At 48.6% G+C, this 16,430-nt stretch overlaps 1 protein-coding gene across 1 annotated transcript; it reads left to right on the forward strand.

Moving 5' to 3' along the window:
• Positions 1-2,243: 2,243 nt before the first annotated feature.
• AVPR1B (arginine vasopressin receptor 1B) lies at positions 2,244-15,015 on the forward strand. The gene is made up of 2 exons (XM_003893207.5): positions 2,244-4,191; positions 9,273-15,015. Exons 1-2 carry the CDS (start codon positions 3,252-3,254, stop codon positions 9,605-9,607), a joined length of 1,275 nt encoding a protein of 424 aa, XP_003893256.2. The 5' UTR covers positions 2,244-3,251; the 3' UTR covers positions 9,608-15,015.
• The last annotated feature ends 1,415 nt before the right edge of the window (positions 15,016-16,430 follow it).

Below are 16,430 nucleotides of genomic sequence, written 5' to 3' on the forward strand. Positions count from 1 at the left end.
GATTAGAGAAGATATTTTCCAACATATCAGAATATATAGAGGTCCTACAATTTGATAAGGAAAACAACCTAATAAAAAGTTGAGCAGAAGATATGAATGATTTACAGAAGAGAAAATCCAAACAACAAATAAATACAAGGAAAGATACTCAAAATACTTAGTAATCAGAGAAATAAAAAAGAAAAATGAGATGCTATTTTACACCTATCAGGTTGATAAAAATTAAAAAGTCTGAATGTGAAGATGTTGGGAAACTGAAATGCAGCTGGTTGGACAACTAATTTAGTACAACTAATTTAGAGATAAAATTCAGGATATGGTCCTATTTAGTTGAAAACTTATAAATTATATGACACAACAATACTTATACTCAGCATATACTTCTAGATATACACCTGGGAGAAATTCTGACACGTGAACACAAACAGGCATATGAGAATATTCCCTGTAGCAGTTAAAAATGAATGAACTAGATCTACCCTATGTATCAGCATAGACAGATGTCAAAAATAACGTAGAATTTATTTATTTATTTATTTTTGGAGACGGAGTTTTGTTCTTGTCATCCAGGCCGGAGTGTAATGGCCTGATCTCAGCTTACTGCAACCTCTGACTCCTGGGTTCAAGTGATTCTCCTGCCTTAGCCTCAGCTGGGATTACGGGTGCCCGCCACCACGCCCAGCTAATTTTTGTATTTTTAGTAGAGACGGGGGTTTCACCATGTTGACCAGGCTGGTCTCAAACTCCTTACCTCAGGTGATCCACCCACCTCGGCATCCCAAAGTGCTGGGATTACAGGCGTGAGCCACCACGCCCGACCATAATGTAGAATTTTAAAAGCGATTTCCAAAATAGTACAATGTATCATTTATTGGGAGTAAGAGAATGGGGACAAACATAGACAGCTGTTTTGAGAAGTGCTGCTGTGACATGGTAGGGATTGTAACAGCTGGAAGTGGGAGTATAGTGGCTGAGGAGAGTTATAATTTTTTTTTTTTTTTTTTTAATGAATGTTACTAGAGCTTGTTTGCAAATGGGTGGGAATGATCTGGTAGAGAGACTGAAAAATCACCTACAAAGAGCGAAATCCTTTGGAAGGTGGAAGCTTGGGCTCCAAAGCACAAAAGGAGGATGCTACTACACTTTAGGCAGCTAAATGGTAAGTGGCCATGGGATGGAATGAAGGCGCTGAATTTGTAGGCTGTTGCAGAGATAGAACCTTCAAGAAGTAATGCTAATTTGCTGTCTGGTGACATTGTAAAGGGGAGTCTGGTTAAAAGGCAGGACAAAGGCCAGACGCGGTGGCTCATGCCTGTAATCCCAGCACTTTGGGAGGCAGAGGAGGGTGGATCACCTGAGGTCAGGAGTTTGAGACCAGCCTGGCCAAAACGGTGAAACCCCGTCTCTACTAAAAATACAAAATTAGCTGGGCTTGGTTTGATTGCCTGTGAACCCAGCTACTTGGGAGGCTGAGGAGGGAGAATCTCTTGAGCCTGAGAGTGGAGGTTGCAGTGGATTGAGATCGTGCCATTACACTCCAGCCTGGAGACAGAGCAAGACTCTGTCTCAAAAAAAAAAAAAAAAAAAAGGCGGGACAAAAGGACCTACCTATGGTCACAGACTCTGCCCTTTCTGAGAGTCTGGGACCTTGCTATTGTCTCTCCTAACCTCTAATTTGCTCCAGGGAGAGTCCTAATAGTCCATCTGGCATACTGAAGATGATGTGAATTCCACAGCCAACACCACACAACACCTTCTCTATTGAGCTGTAAGCTGCCTCTGGACTGAATGGGGTTTTGTTTTTATTCTTACCCTCAACACCAGTGCCTCTCACACAGAATTTAGCCAAGCCAGTTAGGTGCTAAGCGCTGCTGCTGCGCTATCAGAACGGCACACGAGGCTGGTTCTAGACCGGCCTCTGCTGCTTACTCGTTCAGTAATCTTCTTCGAGCAAGTTCTTGAACTTCTCTGGGCCTGTTTTCTATCTCGCAGGGTGGTTAACTGCGTTTAGGATCTTGGAAGCACCTAACGCAGGAAAAGCACATAAGCCAGAAGTCTCTTGGGGACGCAAATACCAGGAATTTCTCCCGCTGTCCCCGTGGGTCAAGCGCACCAGGGTTCTCAGGTCTAGCTCCTTCCACCCCCCACGTCCACAAATATCCTCACTTTTTCTTACTCTCCCTATGCCTCGCAGTCCCTCAACAGGGTCTGCGATCAGACGTCACTCCCAGGTGACTACCAATCAGGCATGCATGCCTAGCCAACCTGGCCATCCTTGAAGATTGTGGATCCTGCACCGGCTAGCCGGTTGGCAGGGGGCGCGCCAACAGAGCCGCCAGCCGAAGTGCCCCTGCGTGGGTGGGAGGAGTAACCGCCTCTCACCAACCCACAGGGATGACTCCACCTGTGGAGAGACAGCCCGAGAGTTCCAGGGTGAGTGCGCATTGGAGCTTATCTGCCTGCCTGCCTGCGGGTCGGTGGATCCTGCCGGCTGCTGGGTGCTGGCTTGCGTCGCCTGCTTGTCTCGCTCTCTGTCCCTCGTCCGCTACCCACTCTGGCCCCCCTCCCTCCAGCAGCCGGCCTCTTGGTCCTCCAGCCGGGTGGTTGCCTGCGAGCTTCACTCCGCCCTCTTCTGCTGGAGCCAACTGGCGAGCCGCAGGCCGCCGGGCTCGGCCTGAGAGCCTATAAAACCCCACCCGGCCGCTCCGCTGCGCTCCCGCCGCTGCTCACCAGGCAGAGCCAGCGGGCTTGGCTGGGACTTCCAGCCCTGAGCGCGACACCGACAGCCCCGGACCGCGCCTCCAAGCAGGCTGAAGGGCTTCCGCTCTTGGCTTCCAGAAAAGTTTGGAGAAAGTGAATTTGAGGTGGATTGGAGAGTGGTAGCCCCTCCCCAGCCTTCTTTCCCTTCCAGAAGCCTCACTCTGCACAGCCTCCCCCATTCTTCCTGTCCTGATTCCCTGTCTTCCTGACCCCTCCTTCTCTCTCTCCTGGGTCCCCTCTCCTCACTGGGATCAGCGATCGCAGTCACATTGTCTCCTTCCATATTTCATCCTCCCTCCTCCTCTCTATCCCTGTCCTCTGAACGATTTCCAACTATTTGCAAGCCTTCTGCCTGTCATTCTCACGCTTCTCCTTTCTCTCCGCCTTCAGCCTTTCCTTTGCCACTCCATTTTATCCATCAAACCTCTCCACTTGCATCCACATCCTCCCTCCATCCTCCCTCCATCCTCCCCTCCCAGCATACCTTGCTCATGGATTCTGGGCCTCTGTGGGATGCCAACCCCACTCCCTGGGGCACCCTCTCTGCCCCCAATGCCACAACACCCTGGTTGGGCCGGGATGAGGAGCTGGCCAAGGTGGAGATTGGAGTCCTGGCCACTGTCCTGGTGCTGGCCACTGGGGGCAACCTGGCTGTGCTGCTGACCCTGGGCCAGCTGGGCCACAAGCGCTCCCGCATGCACCTGTTCGTGCTGCACCTAGCCCTGACAGACCTGGCTGTGGCGCTCTTCCAGGTGCTGCCCCAGCTGCTGTGGGACATCACCTACCGTTTCCAGGGCCCCGACCTCCTGTGCAGGACCGTCAAGTACCTGCAGGTGCTCAGCATGTTCGCCTCCACCTACATGCTGCTGGCCATGACGCTGGACCGCTACCTGGCTGTCTGTCACCCCCTGCGCAGCCTCCAGCAGCCCGGCCAGTCCACCTACCTGCTCATCGCTGCTCCCTGGCTGCTGGCCGCCATCCTCAGCCTTCCTCAAGTCTTCATTTTTTCCCTGCGGGAGGTGATCCAGGGCTCAGGGGTGCTGGACTGCTGGGCAGACTTCCGCTTCCCTTGGGGGCCACGGGCCTACCTCACCTGGACCACCCTGGCTGTCTTCGTCCTGCCGGTGACCATGCTCACAGCCTGCTACAGCCTCATCTGCCATGAGATCTGTAAAAACTTAAAAGTCAAGACACAGGCCTGGCGGGTGGGAGGAGGGGGCTGGAGGACTTGGGACAGGCCCTCACCTTCTGCCTCAGCTGCCACCACTCAGGGGCTGCCATCTCGGGTCAGCAGCATCAACACCATCTCACGGGCCAAGATCCGAACTGTGAAGATGACCTTTGTCATCGTGCTGGCCTACATCGCTTGCTGGGCTCCCTTCTTCAGTGTCCAGATGTGGTCCGTGTGGGACGAGAATGCCCCTGATGAAGGCAAGTGGGGTCTGTGTGGGGGCAGTGAGGTGGGAGAGACAGGAAGAGAGGATGGGGGATTAGGTCAGGGTTGCAATGCCTCCCAGGGCCAGGCAGGTGACAAACTAGTGGGACAATGAAGAAAGATGGTGCCTCCTCCAAGTGAAAAGGGGCAGTTATGACCACCCTACCAATGCCATGTCAATACTCATCCAGCCTACCAATGCCATGTCAGTATCTTTTATGTGAAATTTCCAGCTTTAAAAATTTTGGTAACTAACAATTTTAAAATGCTGTGTGGTACTAGTGAAATATGGCCATTAGCACATTTGGCCACCAACTACGAATTTGCTGGATGGGCTTTAAAATCATAGAATGATAGCAATTTGTAGCCCATGAACTTGCTCTCTCAGCCTTTTCCCTCCTGCACCTGGACATGCCTTTGAGCTCCTTCTCAACAGACACTTCCAGTTAATTAGAGTTGGCACATGAAAACCCTGAAATTTCCAGTTCAACCTCTTCATGTTACTAATAAGGAAACAGAGGCTCAGAGAGGAAATGTTACCAGCTGATGTGGTGAAGTCCCGGATTCTTGGTGCCACAAACAAAGAATTGGATGTGACACACACAAATAACAAAGTAGCAAAAGTTTATTAAGCACAGTAGCACTCTCGGAGAGGGGAGAGCGGGCTGACCTCTGTGAAATGAGATCGGTATCAGTTTGGTGTACTTTGGGCCTTTTTATATGTTCTTTTTTTTCTCTTCCCTGAGCTGCTTAATCTTTAGCCAGCATCTGCCTTTTGATAGGTGGGTTGCTTAGTTACTTTGGCCCTTGTGCACTTGTACGTGGCCTTCATCTCAATTTTAAGTGCATGTATTCTATGCAGTACCTATGCATGAGCTTTAATGAGCTGATTCTTATATGGGGTCATTTTAGGGATACTTTTTCTCTCTAACACACATGCCCATCTCTGAGAAGCTGCCCCTTACTGGGTTGGTCTGGATCTAGCCAACCAAGGGGCTCTTGACTCACTTCATATAACTTTTGTTTTGGCTCAACCTCTGCTTTTTATCTTGCCTCTTGCTCACCCTCCTCTTTATCCTGCTTCTGCTCCTACTCATTCTGCTTTTTATCCAACCTCTAATTCCCTCTGCTGTTTTCCTGCCTCAGAACCATGACTTGCCCCAGGCCTCACAGCTAGGGAGTGACAAAGTGAAGAATAAAGCCCAAGTCTTCTGTCTCCTTGTCTTTTTCCTCAACCTCATTAATAACTCTGATTTTAAAAGTGGTTATAAAAGGAGGGAGACCTTTCTTCTGTGTGAAAAGCAAAATGGGAACCTCTAAGAGGACTGTGCTCCAGCTGGCACATGGGAGGCCTGGCTCTCATCATTTTTCTGAGAAATGAAATAGAGGAGAGATGAAATAGAGGAGAGGAGAAATAGAGGAGAGATGAAATAGAGGAGAGATGAAATAGAGGAGAGCCATTCATGAATTTAACACAACCATGCAAGAGAAGTGCAAAAGTAATACCAAACTTCCTTCTTAATACAATATCCCTTCTTAATCACCCTTTTGACATTGTCTGGGCAAGAGACTATTTGCAGATTATCCTTTAAGCAATGAGCATATTAATTCTAACCAACTGTGGGGACCTCCCTGCTCTAGCCAAGCACAGAATAGAAGGAAGGAGGGTTTCCTAGGTACAAGCACATTCAGCCCTCATGCTACTGAGGAGTGGCCTTCTGTATTTTACATTTGAGTCACTTGAGACTCATAGAGGTAAAATAACTGGTCCAAAATGCCACTGCTAGTGAGAGCTCGGGCTTGAATTGAGGTCTTTATGGGCCAAGCTTTATCCAGGTCATGGCTTTACTCCCAACATTGTGGCTTAGCCAGTGGCACCGGGGTGAGATGGTCATCTGCCTCTTTATTGAGGAGAAGATGGTGCTTCTGCCACTTAGCCAGTGCAGACTTTCCTGCTTGCCCATGGTGTCCACCATCATCACCAACCTGTCCCTCAACACCTCAGCCCTCACTTGAGTACTGTGATTTACCACTTACCAAGGACTTATTTGGGCAAGGAATGCATGGGACAGTGGGTTGTCCCAAAGAGTTATCTTACAGACAATGTGCTCCCAGAAAAATGAAAGCCCTTGGGGCAGAAATTCATTACTTTAAACTTGCTTTCCAGTACACAAAGTTCCCCTCCATCGTATGCTGGCCTCCAGGCCCCCTGGCCCCAAGTCTTTGGTCAGAGCCTGCCTGTTTCCTTGTCCCTGCCCCTGTCCCCGACCATCAGTTGAGTTTCTGGCAAGAGGCAACGAAGGCCAGGACTGGGTGTGATGTATCTACCCTCAAGGGCTGGGAAGCGCAACCGCCACTGCCTCTGGCACCTCCTCTGCAGCACTGCCTCTGTGGCATATCTCTAGCCCCTACCAAGGCCTGGCTCAGGTGAGCCAAACCAAACAGGCACTCCTAAATGAAGGAAACTGTGGAACTCCTTTGTCCCTGCTTAATCTTGGACACTAAAGGCACATTGATGGAGCAGACAGGATGAATACTGTCCCCTCAGCCAAAGCCACTTCCCAAATCTTCTGCAATTTGTAGTTACACATTAACTAGGGAGCAGGCCAGAACTCAGGCAAAACGGAAGGAAGACTGAGTTTGTTTTTGAGGCTTGTCCCTTGTATTAGTCCATTTGCACTGCTATGAAGGAATACCTGAAACTGAGAAATTTATAAAGAAAAGAGGTTTATTTTGGCTTACGGTTCTGCAGGCTGTACAAGTAGCATGGTGCCAGGCTGGGTGTGGTGGCTCATGCCTGTAATCCCAGCACTGTGCAAGGCTGAGGCAGGGGGATCGATTGATTCCAGGAGTTCAAAACCAGCCTGGGAAACAGTGAAACCTCATCTCTACTCAATAGAAAAAAAATTAGCCAGGCATGGTGGCACACTGGTTCACCCCTGTGGTCCGATCTACTGAGGAGGCTGAGGTAGAAGGATTGCTTGAGCACAGGAGCCATAATCACACACTGCACTCCAGCCTGAGGGTCAGAGCGAGACCCTATCTCAAAAAGAATATAAAAAAGAAGCATAGTGCCAGCGTCTGCTTCTAGTGAGGGCCTCAGGAAGCTTCCAATCATGGCAGAAGGTGAAGGGGGAAGCCAGCATATCACATGGCAAGAGAGGACAAGAGAGAGAAGAGAGAGGTCCCAGATTCTTTCAAACAACCAGATCTCATGTGAACTAACTGAGCGAGAACTCATTACCAAGCGAATGGCGTTAAGCCATCTATGAGGGATCCACCCCTGTGATCCAATCACCTCCCATCAGACCCACGTCCAACACCGGGGGTTACATTTCAATATGAGGTTTGGAGGGCACAAACATCCAATCTCTCTCTCTCTCTCTCTCTCTCTCTCTCTCTCTTTCTTGAGATGGAGTCTTGCTCTTGTCACCCAGGCTGGAGTGCAATGGCATGATCTCAGCTCACTGCAATCTACCTCCCAGGTTCAAGCAATTCTCCCGCCTCAGCCTCCCGAATAGCTGGGGCTACAGGTGCCCATCACCACGCCTGGCTAATTTTCTGTATTTTTAGTAGAGGCGGGATTTCACCATGTTGGTCAGGCTGGTCTTGAGCTCCTGACCTCAGGTGATCCACCCACCTTGACCTCCCAAAGTATTGGGATTACAGGCATGAATCACTGCACCTGGCCGACATCCAAACCATATCATCCCTCCTCCACTTCCAGGTGCTTCCCACTCTACCTTCACTTCTGTTCCCTGAACCAGTCCATCCAGGCCCAGGTACCTTCAGCTTCCCACCTGTATGACTCATGCCCTCTATCAAATGTTCTCGGCCTATGTCTTCCCTTCTCTTGAGCCATGAGTTGCCACACCCATGAGCATGTCCCTGGGACATGTGCACAAGGAGTCAGTGTATCTGAAGCTTTCACAGTGCCTTGCAGAGTAGGCACTTGAGCTTTGCCTTTTATTTTGCTGGTTGAAGCTCTAGTGGAGTATAGGATCTCTACCCTGGAGCTGAAAGACTTCGAGTTGCAGCTGTTATTAACTGTGCTATAAAAACTAGAAAGCTTACTTCTAAGGTTCCTTCCAGTTCTGAAACTGCTTTCACTGATTCTACAACCTCCACTGAAGAGTAAGGTGACTCAGTATGCCACCTATGCCATGGCTATAACCATGACAGATCTAGCAGGAGGCCAGAGCTCATCCCAGCAGCTTTCCTGTTGCCATGAGGGTTTCATTTAGTCTTTAGAAAGAACGTTTTGTCTGGAAGGAATCTTATAGCCTTGGCATCCTCACATTTTGACTGCCCAAGAGAGAAATTAGTTTTTCCCTACAGAAAGGTGCATTTCCTAGGCACAATCTAAGAACACAGAACAAGTTCTGGTCTGGAGAGGGATGCTTGGAGGCCCAGTACATAGAAGCTGCCCCCTCAGCTGCAGGCAGCAATGATGACATAGGTGTCTATAGGGCATTCATGCTCCATTGACTGCCCCATCAGATCCCCAGCATTGGGCCAGGCAGAGTCGATGCCCACACACTCAATGACTGAATATAGAATGAGTGGGCCTGCCCCTGAGGAATGGAAGGGGACAGAGTCCAGGAGGCCATGTGAATCCATGATCTATGATGTAAGTGGGGATGGAGATGGATGAGGCCTGAGCTTGGTTATTTTCCCTGCCTGTTTTACAAAAGTTGTCTCATTCTAGGTCTACATCCATTAGGCGACTCAAGGTCTAAGTTTTGTAAAAAAGTTGGTTTCTCCTATCTGGGCTGATCCTATCCCTGACAACATTCCTTCTTCTCAATTAAACTTGAAGCAAACCTCAGCTCCTACCTTCACCCTGCAGTTACACAACAAAAACGAACAAACAAAATCAGCATGGTAAGACTCTGGAGCCAGGAGTCCCAGGTTCAAGTCTCAGCTGTGTGTCTCTCTAATTATAGGACCCTGAGTGACTCCCTTCTCTTCTCTAGGACTCAGTTTCCTCATCTGTTCCTCATCTGTGGGGCCTGGACGCTCTCCCGGGTCCCTTCGAGCTGCCATTCTGAGGCTTCTCATGCTTCTCTCTTGGTAGATTCCACCAATGTGGCTTTCACCATCTCCATGCTTCTGGGAAGCCTCAACAGCTGCTGCAACCCCTGGATCTACATGGGCTTCAACAGCCACCTGCTACCGCGGCCCCTGCGTCACCTTGCCTGCTGTGGGGGTCGCCAGCCCAGGATGTGCCGGCGGCTCTCTGATGGCAGCCTCTCGAGCCGCCACACCACGCTGCTGACCCACTCCAGCTGCCCGGCCACCCTCAGCCTTAGCCTCAGCCTAACCCTCAGCGGGAGGCCCAGACCTGAAGAGTCACCAAGGGACTTGGAGCCGGTGGATGGGGAAGCCACCGAGGAGACCATCATCTTTTAGGAAAGACTCGCTGGGGTCTGGCACTGCCCCCAGGACTAGTGGAGGTTCTCTGCCAACCTCGGGCACTGGTCATGAGAGCTGGGAGGGTGAGTGTTGGAGTTAGAGGAGCCCTGTCTGAAGCGGGGTGAAAAGGCCAGAGTGGGCTCCCTATCTTGGTGTCACAGCTGCCCCGAGAGTGAGGGCTGCCTCATGAGCTCCCAATCTCAGACACTGGCAGTCAGGGAGAATCAAACTGCCAGTCTCCCTGGTCCTGCCATATTCACAGGGTGTCCATGCACACATGGTGTCCCAGATCTAGGCAGGCCTAGGATGGTGCCGTCTAGGGATCCACAGGGGGCAGGAACCCAGAGGTTGGCCTTGTGCCCTGGCTACCTGTCTCCATTCTAACCTGACTGGCACATCTCAGCCTAACCAGGAGAGGGGAGAAGTGAAAAACTGGGAGGAGGACTCTATTTGGATCTTGGATTTTTTTTTTTTTTTTTTTTTTTTTTTTTTTTTTGGTAGAGAGAAAATGGTTTCATGAAGAAAAGTGAATGAGTATGTAGGGCTTACCCTGTTGTGCCCAGCTGTCTGTTGAGGGGAAGTGGTCTCATGGAGATGCAGGATTCAGTACAGTACTTGGTACCTAGCAGGATCTCTGCAAATGCCAGTTCCTCCTCTCCCCATGCCACCCCCTATGACAGCGTGGATGACAGGGGAAAGTGTTGTCTATTCTCTGTGGTCTGGTCCACTGTGAGTGTGGGTGGGAGGAAAGAGGGAGGGAAGCAGAAGATGAAAATGGTCATCATAAAATTAACAGCAGGAATAAGCCTCAAGGGCAGCAGGGACTTGTTGCCCTCCCTCCTTTCCCCAACCCACCCCCCAGGGAGTCCAGCCTGCTCCTTCCTCAGGGGCTACAAACAGGGGACCTCCTTTGAGAAAAGGTGACATCGTCGTGGCTCTGGACACCCTCCAGGCTCTTCAGAGCTTCCCCCATGAATCGTATGGATGCTGTGATCCAGTTAGGAGCCTAGGTTTGAATCTCAGTTCTGCCTTCAGTATCTGTGTCACCTTGGGTGAGTCACCATACATTTCCAGGACTCAGTCTCCTCACCTGTATAACAGGTGAGATGATCTCTAAGCTCCAACCTTCCATGATTCTGTAATCCTGAAAATGGTGTTACAGAGAAACACAAAGGATATTGTAAGCAACAGGGTCTAGAAGAGTTGTTGCATTTTTATGACAATGACATTGATATACTCTTTGACTCAATTCTGGTGATGGTGGGTCCCCCCATGGTCATACTGTCCACTTTTGTCCTCATCTGGGATGCTGAATCCTCCTCCAAGGCTGGGAGAGGCTATAGGCCAAGGGAGAGCCAAGGTAGACTTTCTGGACTCCAGGGGACTTTTATCATGGGGTAGCTTCCCCCCCCCCGCCTCCGCCAGTTCTGATTCCAATTGAAGAGAGAGCCTTGCTGGTGGAAAAGACATCAGCTGAAACGTCAGGGGAGCTGTATCCTGGTTCTGCCACCAGCAATGACACACATCAATAAAATGCTGGCCAATCCTTGGTAGCTTGGTTCTGGGAATCAAATAGGACTGTGGATATAAAAGTCATTTGTAAAGTCATGAGCTCTATACTAATGTAAGGAATTACTAATCTAATTAAAAGCTCCTGAGGGAAGCTCTAGGGAACACTTTCAGTCTCTACCCTTGACTCCCAGGGAAGCTTTGAGGAATGACTGTGGCTTTGCGGATATACTTCTTTAAGAGGCCACTCAGCTCTAAGAAGCCTCCTGAGGCTTTCTAAAATAAAAGAGCCTTGCTGAATGTTGTGAGTGAGCAAAGCATCCCAGTCCTTCAGTGCTAGAGAACTGGAGAGTGAGACCCTAATGGGACCAAGGCTCAGGCATATGAGAGGACCCACAGTCTCCCTCTCACTGAGTTCTGTTGCCCATATCAGCCCCTGACATCCAATGCTTCTTCCCTGTCTATCTGCCCTGGTGAAGTGGGCTTAGAAGCCTTCCATGCCAGCCAGAGCTGTTGAATCTGCTCCCTCCCCTGCTTACATAAGCAGCCTCCCCACCCCCTTGACCCGTCTTTAGACCACAGTTTCTGACCCTAACGCCTAGAGTTGGTAAATCTTTGTTTTTCATGATGACTGGGAGGTAGAAAAAACACCAGCTGTGTGCCCCAAAGACCTGGGTTTGCATCTTGATCTCACCCCTTTTCTACCAGTATCAACTTAAGCAAGTTGTCCAATCTCCCCGAGCAATGCTTTCTTCACTTATTAAATAGAAATAGCAATGCCCACTTTGTTAGGAGGGATTTGTAAGATTAGAGTAGAGATAGAACACTCAACAGATGTTAGAGAGGGGAATAACGGCCTGGCTCCAGATTGCGTCTGGTCGATAACCTCCAGGGTCCTGACCCAGGAGAGTCTACAGTTCAGAGAGGAAAAGAGGAGACAGACCTGGGATGGAGGCTAAATCACTTTTCTTGCCTACTCTTTGCCTTCTATAGATCCCCTCTTACTACTATGGTATTTTCTGTTTTGCATTGCACAAGAAGAATTTACCTGGGGTGGTGGCTTTGGAGCCCTCCTTGTTCCTCCCATGGAAAGGCTGCAGTTGATCTTTTCCAGAAAGCTGGTTCTGTCCTGTGATCTGGCCCGTGGGGAGCGACCGCACACTGGCTGAGGGCCTCGGGAAACCATTCCAGGAAGCTCCCGAAGGAAATGGTGGATCTCACTGGATCTATGAGTGTAAGTTCTGCAGGACCTCTAGGAGGCTTGCCTGGCCAGTCTGGGCCAGAGGAAGAGCCTTGGATAGGGTTCAAGGAGGAGGGGCCCTGTGGAAGCAAGAAGGAGGCTCTGCGCTCTCCGGGGTGAATCCCATTTCTGACAGCTAACCCCAGGAGAAACTGAACAATGCCATCTCTGCCTGGGCACTTGTGTAAAATGTTTATGCCATCCTGTGACTGTGAATGACAGTACTTTAGTCCCTTAAAACCTATGTACAAGCAGGACATGAGGGGCAGATGGGACAGAGAGGAGGGCAGGAGGGGTTCATCGGTTGACTACGGGGATTTCTCAGAATCGTTTCTTACACGGTTTGGTACAGGCCAGTACTTTCCCAGATAATGTGTCTGTGTTTTCTATGTAAATAGGTCTTTTATCTACTACAGGGTTATAGATTCAGCCCAGGCTGTAGCAGTTTATTCCTGGGTCAGAAACCCAGGTTGAAATTCACCAATAAAAAGATTTAATATCCAGGAAATTCCTGTGCATCTTTAGTTTTCTAGGGACAATGATAATGGGATGTGCAAGATAAAATTAAAGTGTGTTTGTCTTGAGTGAAGGGGTGAGGTGGTTGGGGGAAGGGACCACCCTGCATCCAGTTTAAGTGGGAAAAGCAGAGTGTCTTCGAATTTGCCATGGGACCACAAGGTGGCAGTGTGGAGCCAAAAGTGGGCCTCGCCTGGGCTGGGCTTGACTTGGTAGCTCCTGCCTAAGAATCAGGGTAAGGCCCTTTCTCTAGCCAAATATTGCTGAGATCCAGTGCACATTCTTTAACTCTCCTGGAGAATACGAAGCAGTAATGACTCACAGGGAAGGCCAGAAAAGTCACCCAGCCTCTTAGCTTGTGAGTCCTCAAGTTCCAAAGAGTCTTGGTCCCTCACTTGACCCGGTTCTCCTGAGATAACTGGACATACACTTAGTTCTCTCTAAACCCACGGAGATTTGGCAAGGCAAAGAACAAGAGGTTTCTATTGCAAGGTGAGGAATGAGTATAGGAATTCCTGCCCAAAAAGCAGCAGGACATATTAGTCAGTGTTTGAGGGCCCTAGTAGGACCTCAAAAAGCCACATGAGCTATAGTTACTTTACGGATTCTGGTTTAGAATCTGGAGGCATGGGTTAGGAGGCCTCCTTGAGAGTGCCTCGGAGCCCAGCAATCTGTCCCAATTCCAGAAGCAAAGAAACCCACTGATGTTGAGCATAAAATACCTCCTCCCCCTAGTAGGTCTTGGTGGCTAATAAGATGCTCATGGAATTTTGCTGCAGTTCCCATGGTATGCATTTGGATGCTTGCTCCTTTAGAATGAGAATTCATTGAAGACAGGTCACATTTATTATGGCCTACTGTGGTCTATATTCCTAGGTCATTGTTGGCATGTAATCCACCATCTAGTGGTTGCCAATAGCAAATCAGTTTTTCTGTGTCTTATTATCAGATAATTTTGGAAAAATCTTTGTCCAGTCCACGTTCTTGGAGAAACCCAGTGTGAAACAGTATAATTGTTCCTGGGAGGTACCAGTGACATATAACGTGGGAGAATGTGACTTCATTGAACTGGAAGCTATGCTCCTCAAAGGGTGGTTACTCATACAGGCGACTATTTGTACCGATTTAGATAGCTCATCCTTGAAGCTCATGGAAATATGACAAACAAAAGGCCATTTTATTTCTAGGTGGCTTGCAATGACTTTGAGGATTAGTTCAGTTTGTTAGCTGGCCCCAATCATTAGCTTATTGGCTCAGACTCCTCAGGAGGTGACATCAGCCTTCCTCTGTACTTATGAGGGCATCTGAGCAGTCATGTGCACTATTGAAGTTCTAAGCTCTTGGTAGAGTCACATGTTTAAATCTACTGTTAAACAGCACTCTCCAAGAATGCCTTCACTTTATAAGCAATCAGGATGGGTTCTAATATTAACCTCCATGATATATTCACTATCGAATGTCATATTTCTGAAGCAGAGTTTATTATAGAGCTTAATCAGATGGTCTATAATCATTCTACAGCCTCTAGTCTCTGGTCCCCCTGACGTCACCTCCCTGTGCCAGAGTATCACAGCAGCCTCTGAGCCCAGACACAGACAGTTCTCCAGACAGCGCCACTCAGGGCTGCCCCTCAGGCATTTATTGAGAGCCTGCAGCAGGTCAGATCTGTTCCTTTACCTTCTGCTTTTTTCCCATCAGTTGATTTTCCACCCTTTTTTTGTAAACTGAGATCAGAAATCACCTCTTTCTGGGATGTTTTCTCTGATTAAGGCTGCCTGATTCTAGCATCCTATTCCCTGGATCTGTGAAAATACTGATAGGCTCTTGTTTCATTGCTCTGTGTTCATTGTTTGTTACATGTTGTTTTGTACATGTTCTCTGGCTCTTTCCTGTCCCCACAGTTAGGTCATAGATGCCTTGACCCCACCCAATCTTCTTTTTTGTTGATCTCTCTCTCAACACCCAAGGCCTGTCCCAGAATTCTGCGGAAAGCAGGCAGTCTGTTTACTCTCATCCCCTCTCCTGGTGGGAACTGTCTCAGCAGTGTCCCTGCAGTGTCTCTTGGGTGCATTGTAAATTGTCTATATCTCTTCAGTACACTGTTGAATTTTTTTTTTTTTTTTTTGAAACGGAGTCTTGCTCTGTCACCCAGGCTGAAGTACAATGGCACATCTCGGCTCACTGCAACCTCCACCTCCCGGTTTAAGCTATTTTCTTGCCTCAGTCTCCCGAGTAGCTGGGATTATAGGCATACACCACCACAACCAGTTAATTTTTGTATTTTTAGTAGAGGCAGGGTTTCATCATGTTGACTAGGCTGGTCTCGAACTCCTGACCTGAAAAGATCCAACCACCTTGGCCTCCCAGAATACTGGAATTACGAGGTGAGCCACTGCGCCTGGCATTTTTTTTTTTTTTCCTTTTTTTAAGAGATCAGGTAGGGTGCAGTGGCTCATGCCTGTAATCCCAGTGCTTTGGGAGGCTGAGGTAGGAGAATCGCTTGAGGTCAGGAGTTCAAGAGCAGCCTGGGCAACATAGTGAGACCCTCTTTACAAAACAATTTTTAAAATTAGCTAGGCATCATGGCATGCACCTGTAGTCCCAGCTACTTGAGACGCTTTGGCAGGAGGATCATTTGAGCCCAGGAATTTGAGGTTACACTGAGTCATGATCATACTCCTGCACTCCAGTTTGAGTGACAGAGCTCCTGTCTCTGAAAGTAAATAAATAGATAAATAATAAATAGAAGAAATCAATAAGAAGTAGAGTTTCACTTCTTGATGGGACAATGTTGCTGTTATTATTTTTGGTATTTATTCCTCATTCTACCTGTCTAATCAGTAGACTCTGTTGTGTCCCATTAAGAAAAGCTTTGTAAAGAGAGGAATGACAATGGTAACTAAAAGGTGAAGGGACAAATAAACCAGCAACATTTTCCAACCCAGAAACCCAAACCAGAATCATCCCCTTACATCAGCTTGGTGAAGAGTAACTCAGGAGGAGGAAAGCCTGCCTGCGGCTCTCAGGGCCAGGGCTGAAAAAGTCATCCACAGCCAGCAAATGGAGCACAGTTCATAAATCTCAGATGTCTGAGACCTGAATGCCACTGGTCTTGGGTTTGAATTTGACTAGGAGTAAACCTAGGGTTTCAATTCTGGGGGCATGTTTGTTTAGCTATTATAAGCAAAGTTTCTTTTTACTTCATGTCTTAATTAGCTGTTGGAGAAAAATACTCCTCTAGTCACTGGTTACTCATGTTATCAATTTTAAAGCATTTTAATTCTCTGTGGTTTTCTAGGGCTAGGATATCTGAAAAGGATGACAAATTTTTCTTCATTTATAATTTTTTTTTTTTTTGAGACAGTGTCTCGCTCTGTCACCCAGGCTGGAGTGCAGTGCCACGATCTTGGCTCACTGAAGCCTCCAACTCCCGGGTTCAAGTGATTCTTCTGCCTCAGCCTCCCGAGTAGGTGGGATTACAGGTGCCTGCCAGCAAGCCTAGCAAAGTTTTGTATTTTTAATAGAGACGGGTTTCACCATGTTGGCCAGTTTGGT

The sequence above is a fragment of the Papio anubis genome, chromosome 1, assembly GCF_008728515.1.
Source record: "Papio anubis isolate 15944 chromosome 1, Panubis1.0, whole genome shotgun sequence".
Classification (NCBI taxonomy): domain Eukaryota; kingdom Metazoa; phylum Chordata; class Mammalia; order Primates; family Cercopithecidae; genus Papio; species Papio anubis.

Coding starts and splice junctions, on each gene's coding strand:
- AVPR1B (XM_003893207.5), top strand. CDS start 3,252: ATGGATTCTGGGCCTCTGTGGGATGCCAACCCCACTCCCTGGGGCACC. Junction 4,192..9,272: donor CGAGAATGCCCCTGATGAAG/GCAAGTGGGGTC, acceptor CTCTCTTGGTAG/ATTCCACCAATGTGGCTTTC.